The 20,489-nt window shown below is 45.2% G+C and overlaps 1 protein-coding gene across 4 annotated transcripts in view; it reads left to right on the top strand.

Moving 5' to 3' along the window:
• Positions 1-20,489, top strand: part of rttn (rotatin) — a 294,394-nt gene that overhangs the window by 51,949 nt on the left and 221,956 nt on the right. For all 4 annotated transcript variants that reach the window (XM_072467133.1, XM_072467134.1, XM_072467132.1 and 1 more), the window contains exons 8-9: positions 907-1,072; positions 9,314-9,501. In XM_072467133.1, coding sequence (XP_072323234.1) covers positions 907-1,072; positions 9,314-9,501 — 354 coding nt within the window. The remainder of the gene's footprint in view (positions 1-906; positions 1,073-9,313; positions 9,502-20,489) is intronic.

Genomic DNA, 20,489 nt, shown 5'->3' with positions numbered 1-20,489 from the left:
TTTTTTTCATCTTTGATCTTCTGACTGATTACTTTAGCATCGGAACCTTGAACGATTTGAGAGTGTACCTGAATGACTAAATTTGTCTGATGTGACTGAAATCTTTCAGCCAATTCATTGACTTTCAACTAGGTAATGGAGCCTGGCTTAGGCAAGGCCGATGGTAGAGAAATTTGAAATAGAAGGGTCAACCGGTCAGGCAAGCAAGCACAACACCATAAGACATAGGAGCAGAATTGGGCCACTCGGCCCATCGGGTCCGCTCCGCCATTCAATCATGGCTGATATTTTTTCATCCCCATTCTCCTGCCTTCTCCCCATAACCTCTGATCCCCTTATTAATCAAGAACCTATCTATCACTGTCTTAAAGACACTCAGTGATTTGGCCTCCACAGTCTTCTGCGGCAAAGAGTTCCACAGATTCACCACCCTCTGGCTGAAGAAATCCCTCCTCATCTCTGTTTTAAAGGATCGTCCCTTTAGTCTGAGATGGTGTCCTCTGGTTCTAGTTTTTCCTACAAGTGGAAACATCCTCTCCACGCCCACTCTATCCAGGCCTCGCAGTCTCCTGTAAGTTTCAATAAGACTATCCTGTATCAGAAGGAAGAATTGGGAGTAAGAATATGTTCAGCTGGAGTTCTGCGGGTTTGCAAATAGATATCTTGGAGAGAACATTCCACCATTTAAGTAATCACCGAATCGAGAAATAATTTGTCTTTTACAAATGTATGCCTGGTTGTTCTTGATCAGCCCCTGATGTAAACAACTTTAAAAAAAAAAAAGAACAACTTGCGTTTACCCCAGTGCAAGCATGTAACCTCTACACAAAATTAGCATTTGATGAGAATTAGAAATTGATTTTTTTTTTTTTTAATTCGTAATTTTTGTTTCTTTCACATCTTCAGATTTAGTTTCCCAGAACTCCTCTGTGGCTTATTCCCAGGAAACACGAGGGACGCACATTTCCCAAAATCCCTCTCCAAGAAGTACTAGTCCTAGACCATCTGTGATTGGGCGAACTGTTCAGCGTCCCAGAGGGGATGGCCAAGATGGTGATGCCGTATCATCAAGGTAAATGAAACATTGCTTAGGGATCATACTGCCCATGACCACTTCTGTATCTTGCAGATTACTTCAATTTCAGTAACTAACAAATGTAACTCGACTCTGTTAATGCACATTTTCTGTTTGTGCACTTGCACCTTTTTCAGGCTTATGCTTGTTTAGAGAGCATTGCATTTACTTTTAATTGAATCACTCTCAATTTTACTTTGAATATTCTGATTGAAGTTTGCCAATTTTTCTTTGAAAATAAAAGCTTCTGAGGTTGAGAATTGCATACATTATGCAATTTGGAGTAAAGATAAGCCCAGCAATTACAGGCTGGTCAGTTTAACTTTGGTGGTGGCAAAACATCTAGAAACCATAATTTGGGGCAAAGTGAATAGTCACATGAGTAAATGTAGGTTAATTAAGGAAAGCCAGCATGGATTTCTTCAGGGAAAATTGTGATTAATTAATTTGCTGGAGTTTTTTTTGATGAGCTAACAGAGGGTTGATGAGGGCAATGCTTTTGATGTGGTATACATGGACTTACAAAAAGCGTTTGATAAAGCGATGCACAACAGACTTGTGATCAAAGTTATATTGCTCATGGAATAGAAGGGACAGTAGCAACATGGATACAAAATTGGCTGAGTAACAAGAAACAGAGCAGTGGTTAATAGATGCTTTTCGAGCTGGAGAAATGTTTCCAGTGGGATTCCCCAGGGGTCAGTGTTGGAACCCTTGCTTTTCCTGACGTATATTAGGGACCTGGAACTTGGTGTAAGGGGCACAATTTCAAAGTTTGCAGATGATAAGAAACTTGAAAGCACTGTGAACTGAGGAGGATAATATAGACATTAAAACGGACATGGTGGAATGGACAGATGGGTGGCAGATGAAGTTCATGCGCAGACATGTGGAGTGAATCATTTTTGAAGCAGAACATGCAGAGACAAAATAATATAAAGGGGATGGAGGAGCAGAGGGACCTGAGTGTATATGTGTGTTAAGTCATTGAAGGTGGCAGGACACGTTGAGAGGGTGGTTAATAAAACCCAGGATATTGTATGCTTTACTAATAGAAGCATAGAATGCAAGAGCAAGGAGGTTATTTTTAATTTGTTGAAGACAATAGCTTGGCTCTGTTGGAGTATTGCCCAATTCTGGGTGCCACACTTTCGGAAAGATATGAGACATTGGATTGCAGAAAAGATTCCCAAGCCTAGCATCAGTTGGAGGGAAAATTCTAGAATCTATTGTAAAGGATATGATAATAGGACTTAGAAAATATCAATAGGCTTAGACAAAGTCAACATGAATTTATAAAAAGGATTTAATATTTGACAAACATACAGGAGTTTTTTGGGACGTAACTAGTGTTAAGTAATGGGTTAAGAGACATTGAAATTAGTTGTCTCATTTATGTTAAGTATCCATTAATTGACACATATGTAAAGGGGCTTCAGGTGGCCTCTGGCAGGTGGTGTGTTGTTAAGTGTTTTGTGCAGAGGCTGTGGAAGTGAAATAAATGGTGTTTGGTGAAAAGGAACAAGAACTTTAGACTCTTCATTTCACAGCAACTAAAACGTCTAACAACTAGTCGATTCGATAAGGGAAAACTGGTGGATTTGGATTTTCAGAAAGCTTTTAATAAAATCCCTTGGGCAGCATGATAGCATTGTGGATAGCACAATTGCTTCACAGCTCCAGGGTCCCAGGTTCGGTTCCGGCTTGGGTCACTGTCTGTGCGGAGTCTACACATCCTCCCCGTGTGTGCGTGGGTTTCCTCCGGGTGCTCCGGTTTCCTCCCACAGTCCAAAGATGTGCAGGTTAGGTAGACTTTTAATTCCAGGTTTTTAATTGAATTCAAATTTCACCACCTGCTGTGGTGGGATTCGAACCCGGGTCTCCAGAGCATCACTCTGGATTACTAGTCCAATGACAATTCCACTGCACCACCACCTTCCCTGGAGGAGTAGGAATAAATGGGCCGTTTTTGGAGTGGTAGATGGTGACTAGAGGAGGACCGCAGGTATTAGTGCTTGGACCCCAGCTAGTCACAATATATATCAATGATTTGGATGAGGGAACCAAATGTAATATTTCCAAGTTTGCTGGTGACACATGGCTTATGGGAATGAGAGTGGTAAGGAGGATGTAAAGAGGCTTCAAGGCAATTTAGATAAGTTGAGTGGTTGGGTAAATACATGGCAGATAGGAAAAACAGAATGGCAGTATTATTTAAATGGTGATAGATTGGTAAATACTGACGTACAAAGGGACTCGGGTGTCTTTGTACACTAGTCACTTAAGATGGACATCCATGTGCGGAACGGTAGCTTCACAGCGCCAGGGCCCCAGGTTCGTTTCCCGGCTTGGGTCACTGTCTGTGCGGAGTCTGCACGTTCTCCCCGTGTCTGCGTTGGTTTCCTCCGGGTACTCTGGTTTCCTCCCACAAGCCCCGAAAGATGTGCTTGTTAGGTGAATTGGACATTCTGAATTCTCCCTCTGTGTACCCGAACAGGCGCCAGAGTGTGGCGACTAGGGGGTTTTCACAGTAACTTCATTGCAGTGTTAATGTAAGCCTACTTGTGACAATAATAAATAAAGATTATTTTTAAAAAAGACCAAGTGCAGCAAGCAGTTAAGAAGGAAACTTTCATGTTGGCTTGCATTGTAAGAGGATTTGAGTACAGGAGCAAGGATGTCTTGCAGCTGGACAAGGCCTTGATGAGACTACACCTGGATTATTGCGTGCCATTTTCACCTCACCCAAGAACGGTTTTACTTGTCACAGAGGCAGCGAAGGTTCACCAGACTGATGCTTGATGGCAGGATTGTTTTGTAAGGAGATATTGGGTCGACTAGGCCTGTGGTTCATTGGAGTTTAGAAGAATATGAAAGGATCTCCTTGAAATGTAAAACATTCTGTCAGGGCTGGACAGACTGGAAGGATGATGTTTCCCCTGAATGACTAGGTGAATGGCTCTACCACAGAAGACCGGAGGCCAAGCCACTGAATATACTTAAGAAGGAAATAGATTTCTAGACTCTAAAGACATTAACGGGCATGGGGAGAGCACGGGGAGTATGGCATTGAGATGGTGGATCAACCATGATCACACTTGAGTGGTCGAGCAGGCTCAATTTTCTATGTTTAAGAGGGGTTCCAGGGATGAGGAACTTCAGTTATGAAGTTGGATTGGAAATGTTGGGACTGGGGAATGTTTTCTTTGGAGAAACCAGGAGAAACTCTTCCCTTATGAAAGGATCAGGAATTAGAGGGCACAGATTTAAAATAATTGGCAAAAATATGCAAAAGTGATATTTGAAAAATGTCTGCAGTGAGAGGTTAAGGTCTGAGAATGTGGTGGAAGCAGATTCAATCAAAGCATTTGAAAGGGAATCAGACTGTTAATTGAAATGGAAGAATATGCAGGGTTATGGAGAGAAGGCTGGAGCATGGTACAAAGTGAACTGCTCGTTCGGAGCGCCAGCATAGATACAATGGGCCAAATAGCCTTATTCTGCCTTGTAACAACTCTGTAAGGTATCTTTAACTGGACCTGTATAAAAATAGAATGCACTCAAATGCAGAATCTGTAAAGCGAATATCTAGGTTATCATTTCAGATCCTTCAATTAGTTCTTATGGAAGGTCTTCATCTCAAACAATCCATAATTTCTCTTGATGGGTGTGGAATCACGTGTTGCTTATTACCATTATGTTCTGTTTCTTTTTTACATTTCCAACGCTCAGTTTTCTTTCTTTCATCTTCTCTGCTTGGGGGAAGCATGTTCAAGATTGAACTTCTCCGTTGCTGACATTAAGGGGTTTGCGTTTGTTAATGAGCCATGTTCTTCACTGAGGTGAATCCTGTTTATTCACTTTTGAACATTAGATGTTACAAAATGCCAGTCTTCAAACAATGAGGCAACTTTTTATCACTGTAATTTCTTGCGATAACAGAAAGAAGTGATGGAACAAGGAAGTCCATTACAAAAAGGTTTTTGTGATCTTGAGACAACCTCCATTGATTTATGAGCCTCCAGGAATGGAAAAAACTTCTGATGTTTGAGTGAACTTGAGTAAAGTAAGATCATTCAGCTCACCAGTTGCTCTGTCATTCAGGTCTAAATGACAACTTGACTAAATTGGTAGGTGGCTGTAGGTTGAAGCTCTATGCCAGGGCGTGAACCCTGAACGCGCACACAGCCGTGCAGTACTGAAAGAGTGGATTAATTTATAAATTGTGAGATGAATGCCTATTTATCACCAGTTTTTTTTAAAAAGGAAGATGAGATGTTAAATTGGGTTGAACAGTGAGATTGAGTATAAATCTAGACTTGCTTGTGCTCCAGGAAACCCACCTGCAGTCTTGTCACTGTATTGCGAGTTATATTATTGCCCCAGATAGGCACAAGTGAGGAATATATCTGGTTTGGAATATCAGGAATTTAAATTATGTAGAAAGGTTAAAGATGGATTTTGTTTTTGAAAAAGAGGAGACTTTGTGACAATCTAAGTTTTTTTTGAAGATTATAAAATGAATCAATAAAATTGACCCAGGCAAGATATGCTAATCTAAAGTTTGGAAAGGTTGGCGTGAGAAGGGAAATTGGGTGAAATTTCTTTTCACCAAAGGTGTGCATCATTGTTTGGAGATTATTTGGTGCCCATGGTTGAGAGAGAAAGCTGGTCAGATATGTTGTAATCCGAACCAAATTATGCCATTGCATGTCCTACCTTTCATCCAGATTTCTGTTGGTTTCTGCCAGACAGTGTATATTAGAATAGCCCCTCATTGGAAATTAATTGATACAGTGGTCTTTCAACTCTCCAATGTAGCCTTGACTAATGGATGAAAGTTTCCTGAACATGGACTGTACATGAACAGTACAAAACTCGCTCTAATCAGCAGTCTCCATCTAACAGCCCACAGGTATGGCTGGTATGGATTAGGCAAATGTTATATGTTTGATCTAGGAGAGGGAACTTTGCAAAGAAGGAATGACAGACTTCAATTTATATACACCATTCACAAGCTGTGTGGAGTTTGCACGTTCTCGCCATGTCTATGTGGGTTTCCTTCCACAGTCCAAAGATGTACAGGTTAGGTGGATTGGCCATGCTAAATTGCCCCTTGGTATTCAAAGGTTAGATCTGGTTATGGCGACAGGGCGGTGGAGTGGGCCGAGGTAGGCTCGGTGCTCTTTCAGAGGCTCGGTGCTCTTTCAGAGGCCCGGTGCAGACTCGATGGGCCGAACGACCTCATTCTGCACTGAAGGAATTTTTTGATGAATTATTTTAATTCAAAATTTTAATCCCACAAGTACCTAAATTCACCCAATTAGCATGGTAGCAAGTGGATAGCACTGTTGCTTCAGAGCGGCAGGGCCCCAGGTTCGATTCCCGGCTTGGGTCACTGTCTGTGTGGAGTCTGCACGTTCTCCCTGTGTCTGCGTGGGTTTCCTCCGGGTGCTCCGGTTTCCTCCCACAAGCCCCGAAAGACATGCTGATAGGTAATTTGGACATTCTGAATTCTCCCTTTATGTACCGGAACAGGCGCCGGAATGTGGCGATTAGGGAATTTAGTGTCTCGGAACATGATCTACATGAAACAAATAAAATATGAGCAAAAAAAGTGAGAAGTTGGGGATTTATGTATGTTTAAGTTTGGTTAAAATATGTCCGAGTTATGCTAACAACAGGGTCACCGTGTATAAAGGGTTGCAGGAACCCTTGCTGGTAGACTAAGCAACCTCCCAATACTTGGAGTAACTTGTGACACTAATAGATTATTATTATTCAAATAAGCGCTGAAACGTGTGTGAACTGTTTTCTCTTAAGATATTAAGAGTCAATGGTGAGGAAAAGACTTTCACCAGAAGCTGCTCTCTTACCAGGTAGAATAGCAGAGTGGTTACGTGACTAATAATCCAGAGGCCTAGACTAATGATCCGGAAACATGAGTTTAAACATAAGTGTAATCACCACCTGTCATTCAATGGCATTACCTGTGCTGAATCTTCCACCCACCAAAAACCCTGATGGGGGAAGGGGGATGGTCACGAGACTAGAAACTTAACTGGACAAGCCACAAAAATACTGTTACTACAAGAGCAGGTCAGAGGCTGGGCATTCTGTGGTGAGTAGCCCACCTCTTACTCATCAAAGCCTCTGCAGCATTTAAAAGGCACAAGTCAGGAATGTGATGGAATAAACGGTGTTATGGGTGATCGAGGAATGGACCAGGATCTAAGAGGGGACATCCTTTCAGAATGCTGAAAGGGGATGGAAGAGATGTGGGTGGTAACATCATCCTAAAGTGGCAAAAATGACAGGGATGATTTGCTGAATGTGGAGGCTGGTGAGTTGAAAAATGAGCACAAGGAAATTGATGTTATGGCTCTGGAAGGAGTGGAAATGCTGAGAGTAAATGTGCAGGAAAGGGAACGGACAAAGTCAAGGCCCCTGCAAACCACAGTGGAAGGGAATTCTTGGGTAAGAAAAGGGAAGATATATTGGAATAATTTTTATGGAAAGTGGCATTGTCAGAACAGGTGCGATGGAGAAACTGAGAGAATGGAATAAAGCCCTTCTATTAACAGCATGAGGGGAATTGTAGCCATGGTAGCCTGTGGGGGATGGCGGTGGTTATAATGGATTGAATGTATTTATCATGGATAGAGTTGGGTAATTCAGTAAATAATTAAGAAAGATCAAAATGTTGGAGAAAGCCAAATTGCCATCTCTGAAGCCTCTGTTTTAGAAACAAAAATACATAAATCAAAAGATGGTTTATTAATCCATGGATTATGTTCAATTTGCTGACATTGGCCTTCACGTCGCCATTAGGAGATTAAGGATCATTTATGTTTCTTTAAAGATACGTCAATGTCCTTTGTTCAGTTGGGAAGAGGTTGCTGGCAAGTACTGTATGAAAATATCCATACTTATCAATTTAATTCCTCTTGCTAGTGGAATGCATTTTATTGATGAATTGAAGAAAAGTGACACTCGGAAGCTATGATATCGCTCACTTTGATTTGTATCAGGATAACAGCCCAAGTGCTAAATTGTTTGAGAGTAAATGAGGGGTGGAATTGGATTTTCCATCATTGCACTATATTTCTGTGCTACTCCCAGTCCTTCCTGTCAATCGTGATGTCATGGGTACACTTTAGGTTGAGAGCCAACATCCATTTAAAGCAATGAAGAAATTGAATCAAGCCACACATTTCAGATGTCTGATGCCTCCGGACTCCCAAAATGCTTTTTCTACTGGCTGTTGCATTGAACCACTTGACTTGAAAGATTTTTACTTGCTGGTTATGTATACTGTGTGAGAAAACTACTTTCCAGTTGCTATCACAGGGGTAGGGTCATGTTGAAAATTCCTAATCAGCACAATGGGGCAGATTTCAGATCATGACCGTGTTTAATGTTAAATTAACAATGTGATATGCCGCCTTATTCCCAGTTCAGATGATTACTTCTAATTACATTATTGAGTTCCAATAACAGCTGATTATAAAAGCTAAATAAATTCAATCTTTCTTTCCCTAATTTTATTTCTCTTTCTGCACTTAATTTCTCTGAGTTTGCCCCCTTTAATGCATCCTCCTTCTGTGTTTTTCCCAATTCTTAACTCTCTGATTCACTTTTGCTTGCTTTGTTCACTGGAGTCCCAGATGCCCCATTTCCCTTGCTACCCACAAAGACTTTCAGGTACTTTGTGGGCAAAGTTATTTGAATCGAAGAGCGCAAGAGGAGGTCCAATGGGAAACGCCATTATTAGGTGCAAGAAAACTATTGAATTTACTTGCTGGTTAAAATGCTTCTGTTTGGAGAAGTCGCTCCAGTTATGCTGTTTTTTTTTTTGATGAGATAAAGGCTTTGAGTTGCAGCAATGCAAACATTGTAATCTACCTATTTAGGTGGTGAACATTTCTGCTGTTCCCAGAAGATCTTATCTTGGACATTACTCAAAGTTGTTCCCTTTGTTTGCACCTGTGGTCATGTGGAATCACAGGTCCTTGGAGCCATTTCGCTTGATGTGTGATACATTTTGCCACATGATAATGACTGAGATTTTTGTTCTAGTCAACACTTGCACAAGAGATGGAGTCCAATAAGAGAGAGGCAAATATGTAGTCCCATTTGCCACAGTCTGATTATCTTTATCTCTTTCTGCTGGAGAAATGGTGAGTGTGAGTTGTTGTGTGTTTTAAGGATTTACAGCAAATTCTCTTTCTATTCCAGTGGAAGCAATTCCCAAGGATTTCCTAACTCTGGAAGTCCAATGTCTAACCATTCTGTAGTTGACTTGGCCCACTTGGAGCTGCCCGAGATGGAGAGTGAGGATTCCTTGGAGCTTCAGTTCCAGCAGCTTAGTCTCCCGCAGTTCTGTGTGCTTGTCTTGGAACATGCAGTGCCAATGCTCAAAACAGGTAACCAACTTTGTGGAAGCTTTTTTTGAGTAATATTTAAATTTGATCCTTTTGTCTCCTAGCCCAAGTTAAAAGAGAGGGACACATGTTCACACCTTGAATGCAAAATCAGGGAGATAGAGATCAACTGAGAAACTACCTCAGTATATTGTTTCAAAAAGAAATATACGAAGGACTTGACAGTACAGTGCTGAGCAAGTGAGACAGGAAGTGCTTTGGTCAGTGATATTTGCAGATGACATTCAGCCATGTGGTGGATATGACGAGAACTGGAGTACTGGAAAAAATGCATTGGAAGACGAGCCTGAAGATCGGTAGACCAAAGATCCAATTTATGGACTTGTTTGATCCTCTTCCCTAGGTTCAAACAGAGTGAAGGCATAAAGATTATGGCTCCTGAAGTTGAATTCAGCTGGCATTGGATAACTTTTCCCTAATGAACTATTATAATCTCCTGTGGGTCATCTAAATCTGAAAATGCACACTTGTGGAATGGGAGGTACTCCTCTGGGGTTAGGGTTGATATATTGAGATGCAATAGCAGTTGCTTTCGTTTCTGCCTTGTTGCAATGAGTTTGGGTTTGAGATTTGGTACAATTGAATAGGGTCGATATTACTGCATGACTTACATTTGTGATCTTGATTGCGAAAAATAAATTAAATGGCATAAGTTATTCCAATGACCCTTCGACCTCAGCGATGGGTTCAATGGCGGGTGGCCTTGAAATAGTTTTCACACCTGTGTGAATTTACAGTGGGACCTTCCCAGGTGCCCACCATGGCAGGACAGAAAAACCCCCAGAGACTGGTGTGAACCGAGCCTTATTTGCATTCCGTTAATGGGATGCAGATGAAGGCATGGCCTCTCCCCACACCAGATTCTCTTTGATGCTGACGGGAAAACACGCCAGTATGAAACATGTTTGGACTAACATGGACTCATCTGAACAGTTTCTTGGGTAGCCTCCAGAGTCTGGGATGGAGACAGCCCACAACCCTGGAACACCAGAGCAGTGACTGGGGGGAGCATCTACATTTGGATCTTCCAGATTAGTTTTCCTGGAGGAGATCCATCTTCCAGCCTCGGGATGTTCCTGGAGACCCATCTTCATTCTCAGGCGGTCCACATTCCGGTCTCCAAGTACTCCTGGAGATCTGGGTTCATGATGTTGAGCGCTTTTCAATATGGTGCCCAGTCACTGTGGCAGACATTGTGCCATCCAGGCCTGCCCCGTTATTCAATACCGCGTAAAACACACTGTGCATAATTGTCGAGGTCACAGGATTTGGTGTATTTTCCCACCAGCCTCAGCAGCAGGAAACGCTCCATGTTCCCGCCCCTGCCTCGGCACTTGGTCTCAAAATAGGAGTATTCATCCCTTAATATTTAATAAACAAGTCCAATCTGCTCAAAAGGAGAATGAGATCCATAATTAGATTTTTTTTCCCTGTGATTCATTACTGTAATGGATCTGTTACTGTTTATCCATTACTTTTATTTTCTAATTAATATTATGGTGTTGCACATAGGTAATCTGGAGTACACTTGTGACCTTGAGTTGTTAATGTGGCCGGTTCCTTCAGGATCACTGCCGACAGTGGGGAACTACACTAAATAGCGCATGGCTGGTGTCAGTTAAAGGTTAATTTGCTGCTGTAATTTTATCTAGATTAACATCTACTTTGTTCCTCTTGTTGGAAAGAAACTAAGTTGGGAAAGAACTTGATGTGTTAGGCAGGTTGGTTCGATGTGGACTGCACTCAGTGCAGGGAAGTTAGAAACAGACGTCTAACACGGGAGAAGATCCAACACTGTTTTATTCAACTAGATGAACTGCTGTACATATTCAACTGTGGGTTGACACGATACTGATCTGACTAGTGACCTTGTAGTAGCCTGACAGACTTACTAGCTACCGCCTGTGTGTATAGAGAGTGAGGCAAGTTAGGAAGGTGGGGTCGGTGGGTTGGGAAATGGGCAGTAGACACTCAGTTACATTTTCTGTCCATTTAATTATAATAAGGTTACCTGTATTTTAAAGTTACTAACCTGGCGTCTAGTTTATTGGGCTTAACCAAGGACCTTGAATATTTTAAATAAAATCTAATTTCACCTGTGGGGCTGGAATTGACTCCACACTAGCTCAGGGTGTTGTGACACCATTATCAAAAATAATTCCTCGTGGGCAAGGATCAGCAAAATTTGGGTATTGTATTAATTTTTAACTTGGCTGTTTGGAAAATTATCTTTTGGGCAGATGCTCCTAATGAGCACAGTACTTTAGAGAGCTGAGGACATTTATGGTTATCAGTGATGTAACGTGTTACGATACTCTGGGCTCGTGTGTGATCAATTCCAGCCCCACTTGACCCGGTGTCGCAACACAATTGAAATGAACAATTCTTAGAAATTACGCAAAGTCTTTGGTGTTGGGCTGCCCAATAACTGCAGTCAACGTATTTGTAAATTTAAACATAATTAATTTTTATTACTAACAGTAACAGTAGTTAAATATGCAGCAAATAAAACTGGTCAACTATTATCTAATTCCTAAGCCCCTCTCTTTAACACGCGCCACCCTTTATATATACACACACAACACAGACAAACACAGGGGAAAAGAAGGGTGTAAAGTGTAAAATAATGATGAAAGTAAAAGGATAAGGGTCTTTGCTTCAGATGAACCTCTTCCAGTACATCTTTCTTCAATCTGGCCTTCAGTTTGAAGTTTTTAACTTTCAGCCTGTAAAGGATGTCACTATAGATTCATTCAGGTCTCAAGAACCTCTCTGCAGATTCAGAAGTCAGCAGTAAGCAGCATTTCTGGATAAAGAGAGCGAGAGAGAGAGAGACACTCCCAGCTGCTCCTTTCGGTGTCCAGGATCCGACTGACAGACGGTTCCTGCATCCTCTGAAAACCATTCCACTCGGGTAGGACTCGAGCACCACCTGTTGCCGGGTAGAATACGGCCTTTGGCCGATTAATTAACCACCAGTCAACCAATTGAACCAAATCCCTCCGATCTCCCGAGTGCCCAAAAGTCTGAGTTCTGCCCTTCAAAAGTTAGCACACTGTACTATTTTACAGTGTTTGAGTTCCTCCTGTCTGCTCAACTTAAAGGTATATTACCAGAATGTTGCCTGGTATGGAGGGCATTAGCTATGAGGAGCGGTTGAATAAACTCGGTTTGTTCTCACTGGAACGAAGGAGGTTGAGGGGAGACCTGATAGAGGTCTACAAAACTATGAAGGGCATAGACAGAGTGGATAGTCAGAGGCTTTTCCCCAGGGTATAGGGGTCAATTACTAGGGGGCATAGGTTTAAGGTGAGAGGGGCAAGGTTTAGAGTAGATGTACGAGGCAAGTTTTTTACGCAGAGGGTAGTGGGTGCCTGGAACTCGTTACCGGAGGAGGTGGTGGAAGCAGGGACGATAGTGACATTTAAGGAGCATCTTGACAAATACATGAATAGGATGGGAATAGAGGGATACGGACCCAGGAAGTGTAGAAGATTGTAGTTTAGTCGGGCAGCATGGTCGGCATGGGCTTGGAGGGCCGAAGGGCCTGTTCCTGTGCTGTACATTTCTTTGTTCTTTTTGTTTATTTCCATTAAATATCCATGGATCAAAAATGATCACCACAGAGCATTAGCTTAGAAGGTGTCATAACTGAAGGGGAAATAGAGAACAAAAATAAGAGAGCAACATCACCCTCAGGCAGAGCAAAAAAGGTGACAAGTGTGAGAAGGGAGGTGGTCAATGCAGGACTCAGGGTATTGTACCTTAATGCGCACAGTATACGGAACAAGGTAAATGAACTTGATGCGCACAGTGAAATTGGTACGATGTTGTGGGCATCACCGAGACGTGGCTGCAAGGGGATCAGGGCTGGGATCTAAATATACAAGGATATTTGTCCTATCAAAAGGACAGGCAGATGGGCAAAGGGGGTGGGGTTGCATTGTTAGTAAGGAATGTAGTTAAATCGATAGCAAGGAGCGATATAGGATCAGAAGGCATAGAATCTCTGTGGGTAGAGTTGAGGAATCGCAAAGGTAAAAATACCCTGATGAGAGTTATGTACAGGCCTCCTAGCAGTAGTCAGGATGGGGGGCAGAAAATAAATCGGAAGGTAGAAAAGGAATGAAAAAAACGCAATATTACAATAATCATGGGGGACTTCAATATGCAGGTGAATTGAGAAAATCAGGTTGGTCGTGGATCCCAAGAAAAGGAATTTGTGGAATGTATGGATTTTTTTGGAGCAGCTTGCGGTAGAGCCCACTAGGGAACAGGCAATTCCGGATTTGGTGATGTGTAATGAGGCAGATTTGATTAGGGAACTTAAGGGGAAGGAACCCTTAGGGAGCAGTGACCACAATATGATAGAATTTACCCTGCAATTTGAGAGGGAGAAGCTGGAATCTGATGTAACAGTATTACACTTAAATAAGGGTAACTACAAAGACATGAGGGAGGAGCTGGTCAGAGTTGATTGGAAAAGTAGCCTAGCAGGGAAGACATTGGAACAGCAATGGCAGGAGTTTTGGGGGGTTATTCGGGAGGCACAGTAGAAGTTCATCCCAAGGAGGAGGAAACATGCTAAGGGGAGGACAAGGCATCCATGGCTGACGAGGGAAGTCGGGGACAGCATAAAAGCAAAAGAAAAAGCATACAAAGTGGTGAGGATTAGTGGGGAGCCAGAGGACTGGGAATCCTTTAAAAGCGCGCAGAGGACTTCCGGGTGCGGCGATGACCAGCTAAGTCGCACGTTTCGGCAGCTCCCGGTGGAACGGACTTTTGGGCTCTTAATAGGAGCCGCAACGGCAATTTTAACGGCTAAAAACACTGTGCGGTAAACCAGAAGGGAATCCCCCCTGGACACGGATGGAAAAAGGAGAGGAAAGTGGCCGGATTGCGGTGGATCCTTTAGAGCAGCGGCAAGGAAGGCAAGCACAAACCAAGATGGCGTCGGAAGGTGGCAGTTTAATATGGGGCCCTGAACAACACGAGTTCTTGAAGCGCTGCGTGGAAGAACTTAAAAAGGAGATGAAGAAGGACCTGTTGGCCCCGATATTACAGGCGATTGAAGGGCTAAAGGATGAGCAAAAGACCCAGGAGCAGGAGCTTCGGGTCGTGAAGGCAAAGGCTGCCGAGAACGAGGACGATATACAAGGCCTGGTGGTGAAGATGGAGATGCACGAGGCACACCATAAAAGGTGTGTGGAAAGGCTGGAGGTGCTGGAGAATAATGCGAGGAGGAAGAATTTAAGGATTCTTCGTCTTCCCGAGGGTGCAGAGGGGGCGGACGTCGGGGCATATGTGAGCACGATGCTGCACTCGTTAATGGGATTGGAGGCCCCGATGGGTCCGTTGGAGGTGGAGGGAGCCTATCGAGTTATGGCGCGAAGACTGAGGGCTGGAGAAATTCCCCGAGCCATAGTGGTGAGATTTCTCCGATATAAGGACAGAGAGATGGTCCTCAGATGGGCAAAGAAAACCTGGAGCAGTAGGTGGGAGAACGCGGTGATCCGCGTATATCAAGATTGGAGTGCGGAGGTGGCGAGAAGGAGGGCGAAGGCGGTGCTTCATAAAAGGAAGGTCAAATTTGGAATGCTGCAGCCGGCAAGACTGTGGGTCACACATCAAGGGAAACACCACTACTTTGAAACGGCAGATGAGGCATGGACATTTATTGTCGAAGAGAAATTGGAATAAGTGGGTTATAAAAAAGAACGTTTGAGACAAAGTGGTGGGGCGAATATGGGGGGGGAAAAGGGGGGAGAGATGATTTTTAAGTTGTTAATCCTGCGACCCTGTAACTTTTCTCTCTTCCCCATGTTATGGGGGAGGGAGGGAGGGAGGTGGAGGAGCTGGGGGCGTCGGCCATTGGGGGCGGGGCCAAAAGGGAAGCGCGGGCTTTGTTCCCGCGCTATGATAATTATGGCGGGAACAGGGAAGAAGGAAGGAGGGGGCGTCGCACAGTGCGAGCCGAGGTCACGGGGGGGAAGCCGAGGTCGGCCAGAGTTTGCTGACTTCTGGGAGCAACATGGGGGGTGCAATTACGCTAGTGAGGGATCTAGTGGGGGGGTTAACTGGGTTGCTGCTGCTGGGGAGAAGGGGGAGCTGGTATGGGGTGGGGTGGGCAGGGCGGGGGGGCGCCGCCTGGGGGGGGGGCAGCTATGTGGGAACCGGGTGAGGAGCTGGATTAAACAAGGGGATGGCTAGTCGACAAGGGGGGGGGGGGGTAAAGAGCCCCCCAACCCGGCTGATCACGTGGAATGTGAGAGGGCTGAACGGGCCGATAAAGAGGGCACGGGTACTCGCACACCTAAAGAAACTTAAGGCAGATGTGGTTATGCTGCAGGAGACGCATTTGAAACTGATAGACCAGGTCAGACTACGCAAAGGATGGGTGGGGCAGGTGTTTCATTCGGGGCTAGATGCAAAAAACAGGGGGGTGGCCATACTAGTGGGGAAGCGGGTAATGTTTGAGGCAACGACCATAGTGGCGGATAGTGGGGGCAGATACGTGATGGTGAGTGGCAAATTACAAGGGGAGGCGGTGGTCTTAGTGAACGTATATGCCCCGAACTGGGATGATGCCAACTTTATGAGGCGCAGCTAGGACGTATCCCGGACCTAGAGGCGGGGAAGCTGGTAATGGGTGGAGATATTAACACGGTGCTGGAACCAGGGCTGGACAGATCGAGGTCCAGGACCGGAAGGAGGCCGGCAGCAGCTAGGGTGCTTAAGGACTTTATGGAGCAGATGGGAGGAGTAGACCCCTGGAGATTTAGTAGACCTAGGAGCAAGGAGTTTTCGTTTTTCTCCTATGTCCACAAAGTTTATTCACGGATAGACTTTTTTGTTTTGGGAAGGGCGCTGATCCCGAAGGTGACGGGGACGGAATATACGGCTATAGCTATTTCGGATCACGCTCCACATTGGGTGGACTTGGAGATAGGGGAGGAAAAAGAACAGCGTCCACTCTGGAGAATGGACATGGGACTATTGGCGGACGAGGGGGTGTGCTTAAGGGTGAGGGAGTGTATTGAAAGGTACTTGGAACTCAATGATAATGGGGAGGTCCAGTTGGGAGTGGTCTGGGAGGCGCTGAAGGCAGTGGTTAGAGGGGAGCTGATATCAATCAGGGCACATAAAGGAAAGCAGGAGGGTAGGGAACGGGAGCGGTTGCTGAAAGAACTTCTGAGGGTGGACAGGCAATATGCGGAGGCACCGGAGGAGGGACTGTACAGGGAAAGGCAAAGGCTACATGTAGAATTTGATTTGCTGACTACGGGTAATGCGGAGGCACAGTGGAGGAAGGCACAGGGTGTACAGTACGAATATGGGGAGAAGGCGAGCAGGTTGCTGGCCCACCAACTGAGGAAAAGGGGAGCAGCGAGGGAGATAGGTGGAGTGAGAGATGAGGGAGAGATGGAGCGGGGAGCGGAGAGGGTGAATGGAGTGTTCAAGGCATTCTATGAAAGATTATATGAAGCTCAGCCCCCGGATGGGAAGGAGAGAATGATGTGTTTTCTGGACCAGCTGGAATTTCCTAAGGTGGAGGAGCAGGAGAGGGTGGGACTGGGAGCACAGATTGAAACGGAGGAAGTAGTGAAAGGAATTCTGAGCATGCAGGCGGGGAAGGCCCCGGGACCAGACGGATTCCCAGTTGAATTTTATAGGAAATATGTGGACTTGCTGGCCCCGCTACTGATGAGAACCTTTAATGAGGCGAGGGAAAGGGGGCAGCTGCCCCCGACTATGTCAGAGGCAACGATATCGCTCCTCCTAAAGAAGGAAAAAGACCCGCTGCAATACGGGTCCTATAGGCCTATTTCCCTCCTGAACGTGGACGCTAAGATTCTGGCCAAAGTAATGGCAATGAGGATAGAGGATTGTGTCCCGGGGGTGGTCCATGAGGACCAAACTGGGTTTGTGAAGGGGAGACAGCTGAATACGAATATACGGAGGCTGCTAGGGGTAATGATGATGCCCCCACTAGAGGGGGAAGCGGAGATAGTGGTGGCGATGGATGCCGAGAAAGCATTTGATAGAGTGGAGTGGGATTATTTGTGGGAGGTGCTGAGGAGATTTGGCTTTGGAGATGGGTATATAAGATGGGTACAGCTGCTGTATAGGGCCCCGATGGCGAGCGTGGTCACGAATGGACAGGAGTCTGAATATTTTCGGCTCCATAGAGGGACGAGGCAGGGATGTCCTCTGTCCCCATTATTGTTTGCACTGGCGATTGAGCCCCTGGCAATAGCATTGAGGGTTTCCAGGAAGTGGAGGGGAGTACTCAGGGGAGGAGAAGAACACCGGGTATCTCTGTATGCGGATGATTTGTTGTTATACGTGGCGGATCCGGCGGAGGGGATGCCAGAGATAATGCGGATACTTGGGGAGTTTGGAGATTTCTCAGGGTATAAATTGAACATGGGGAAAAGTGAGTTGTTTGTGGTGCATCCAGGGGAGCAGAGCAGAGAAATAGAGGACTTACCGTTGAGAAAGGTAACAAGGGACTTTCGGTACTTGGGGATCCAGATAGCCAAGAATTGGGGTACATTGCATAGGTTAAACTTAACGCGGTTGGTGGAACAGATGGAGGAGGACTTTAAGAGATGGGACATGGTGTCCCTGTCACTGGCAGGGAGGGTGCAGGCGGTTAAAATGGTGGTCCTCCCGAGATTCCTTTTTGTGTTTCAGTGCCTCTCGGTGGTGGTCACGAAGGCATTTTTCAAAAGAATTGAGAAGAGTATTATGAATTTTGTGTGGGCCGGGAAGACCCCGAGAGTGAGGAGGGGATTTTTGCAGCGTAGTAGGGACAGGGGGGGGCTGGCACTACCGAGCCTAAGTGAGTACTGCTGGGCCGCCAATATCTCAATGGTGTGTAAGTGGATGGGAGAAGAGGAGGGAGCGGCATGGAAGAGATTGGAGAGGGCGTCCTGCAGGGGGACTAGCCTACAAGCTATGGTGACGGCGCCGTTGCCGTTCTCACCGAAGAAATACACCACATGCCCGGTGGTGGTGGCTACACTGAAAATCTGGGGGCAGTGGAGACGGCACAGGGGAAAGACGGGAGCCTCGGTGCGGTCCCCGATAAGAAATAACCATAGGTTTGTTCCGGGGAGAATGGATGGGGGATTTGGAGCATGGCAAAGAGCAGGGGTAACACAATTGAGAGATCTGTTCGTAGGTGGGACGTTTGCGAGTCTGGGAGCGCTGACGGAAAAATATGGGTTGCCCCAAGGGAATGCATTTCGGTATATGCAACTGAGGGCTTTTGCGGGGCGGCAGGTGAGGGAATTCCCGCAGCTCCCGACGCAGGAGGTGCAGGACAGAGTGATCTCAGAGACATGGGTGGGGGACGGTAAGGTGTCAGACATATATAGGGAAATGAGGGACGAGGGGGAGATCATGGTAGATGAGCTGAAAGGGAAATGGGAAGAAGAGCTGGGGGAGGAGATTGAGGAGGGGCTGTGGGCTGATGCCCTAAGTAGGGTAAACTCATCGTCCTCGTGTGCCAGGCTAAGCCTGATACAATTTAAGGTGTTACACAGGGCGCATATGACTGGAGCACGGCTCAGTAAATTTTTTGGAGTAGAGGATAGGTGTGGGAGATGTTCGAGAAGCCCAGCGTATCATACCCACATGTTCTGGTCATGCCCGGCACTACAGGGGTTTTGGGTGGGGGTGACAAAGGTGCTTTCGAAGGTGGTGGTGGTCCAGGTCGAACCAAGCTGGGGGTTGGCTATATTCGGGGTTGCAGAAGAGCCGGGAGTGCAGGAGGCGACAAAGGCTGATGTTTTGGCCTTTGCGTCCCTAGTAGCCCGGCGCAGGATATTGTTAATGTGGAAGGAAGCCAAGCCCCCGGGTGTGGAGACCTGGATAAAGGACATGGCAGGGTTTATAAAGTTGGAACGGATTAAGTTCGTTCTAAGGGGGTCGGCTCAAGGGTTCACCAGGCGGTGGCAACCGTTCGTCGAATACCTCACAAAAAAAGATAGAGGGAATGGAAAAGAAGAAGACAGCAGCAGCAACCGGGGGGGGGGGGGAGTGGGGGGGAAGGGGGGGGGGGGGGAGGAATTAGAAGGACTCTCAGGGATGTTATTGTATATGTATAGGTAGTTGGTATATGTAATTGTATATTGGATTGTATTTTTGGAGAGTATTTATCTTGGACAAGGCAGTTGCCATTTAGTTTTATTTTTGATTTTGTTCATATATTATTTATTTACTTGTTTAAAACTGGCCATTGTTATTTATATTGTTTTATTGCTGTGTAAAGGAAACGCTATGTGCTGTTAAGTTTGGCCAAAAAATCTTGAATAAAATATATATTTTTTTTTAAATAAAAGCGCGCAGAGGACAACTAAAAAAGCAATAAGGAGAGAGAAGATGAAATGAGTGCAGGCTAGCTAGTAATATAAAAGAAGATAGGAAGAGGTTTTTTTCAATATATAAAAGGTAAGAGAGAGACAGAAATAGACATTGGACCACTGGAAAACGTGGCTGGAGAAGTAATAATAGGAATCAAAGAAATGGCAGACAAACTGAATAGTTACTTTGTATCAGTCTTCACAGTGGAAGACACCAGTGGGATGGCAGAGCTCCAGGAGAATGAGGGGGCAGAGGTGAGTGCACTGGCCATCACTAAGGAGAAGGTTCTGGGGAAACTGAAAGGTCTGAAGGTGGATAAGTCACCTGGACCGGATGGACTACACCCCAGGGTTCTAAAAGAGATAGCTGAGGAGATTGTGGAGGCATTGGTGGTGATCTTTCAGGAATCACTGGAGGCAGGAAGGGTCCCAGAGGACTGGAAAATGGCTAATGTAACTCCACTGTTTAAGAAGGGAGGGAGGCAGATGACTGGAGATTTTAGGCCGGTTAGCCTGACTTTGGTCATTGGTAAGATTTTAGAGTCCGTTATTAAAGATGAGATTGCGGAGTACTTGGAAGTGCATGATAAAATGGGACTG

Source organism: Scyliorhinus torazame, chromosome 11, assembly GCF_047496885.1.
Source record: "Scyliorhinus torazame isolate Kashiwa2021f chromosome 11, sScyTor2.1, whole genome shotgun sequence".
NCBI classification, from domain to species: Eukaryota; Metazoa; Chordata; class Chondrichthyes; order Carcharhiniformes; family Scyliorhinidae; genus Scyliorhinus; species Scyliorhinus torazame.
The sequence above is the reverse complement of the archived record's forward strand: the minus strand, read 5'-3'. Positions and strand labels throughout refer to the sequence as shown.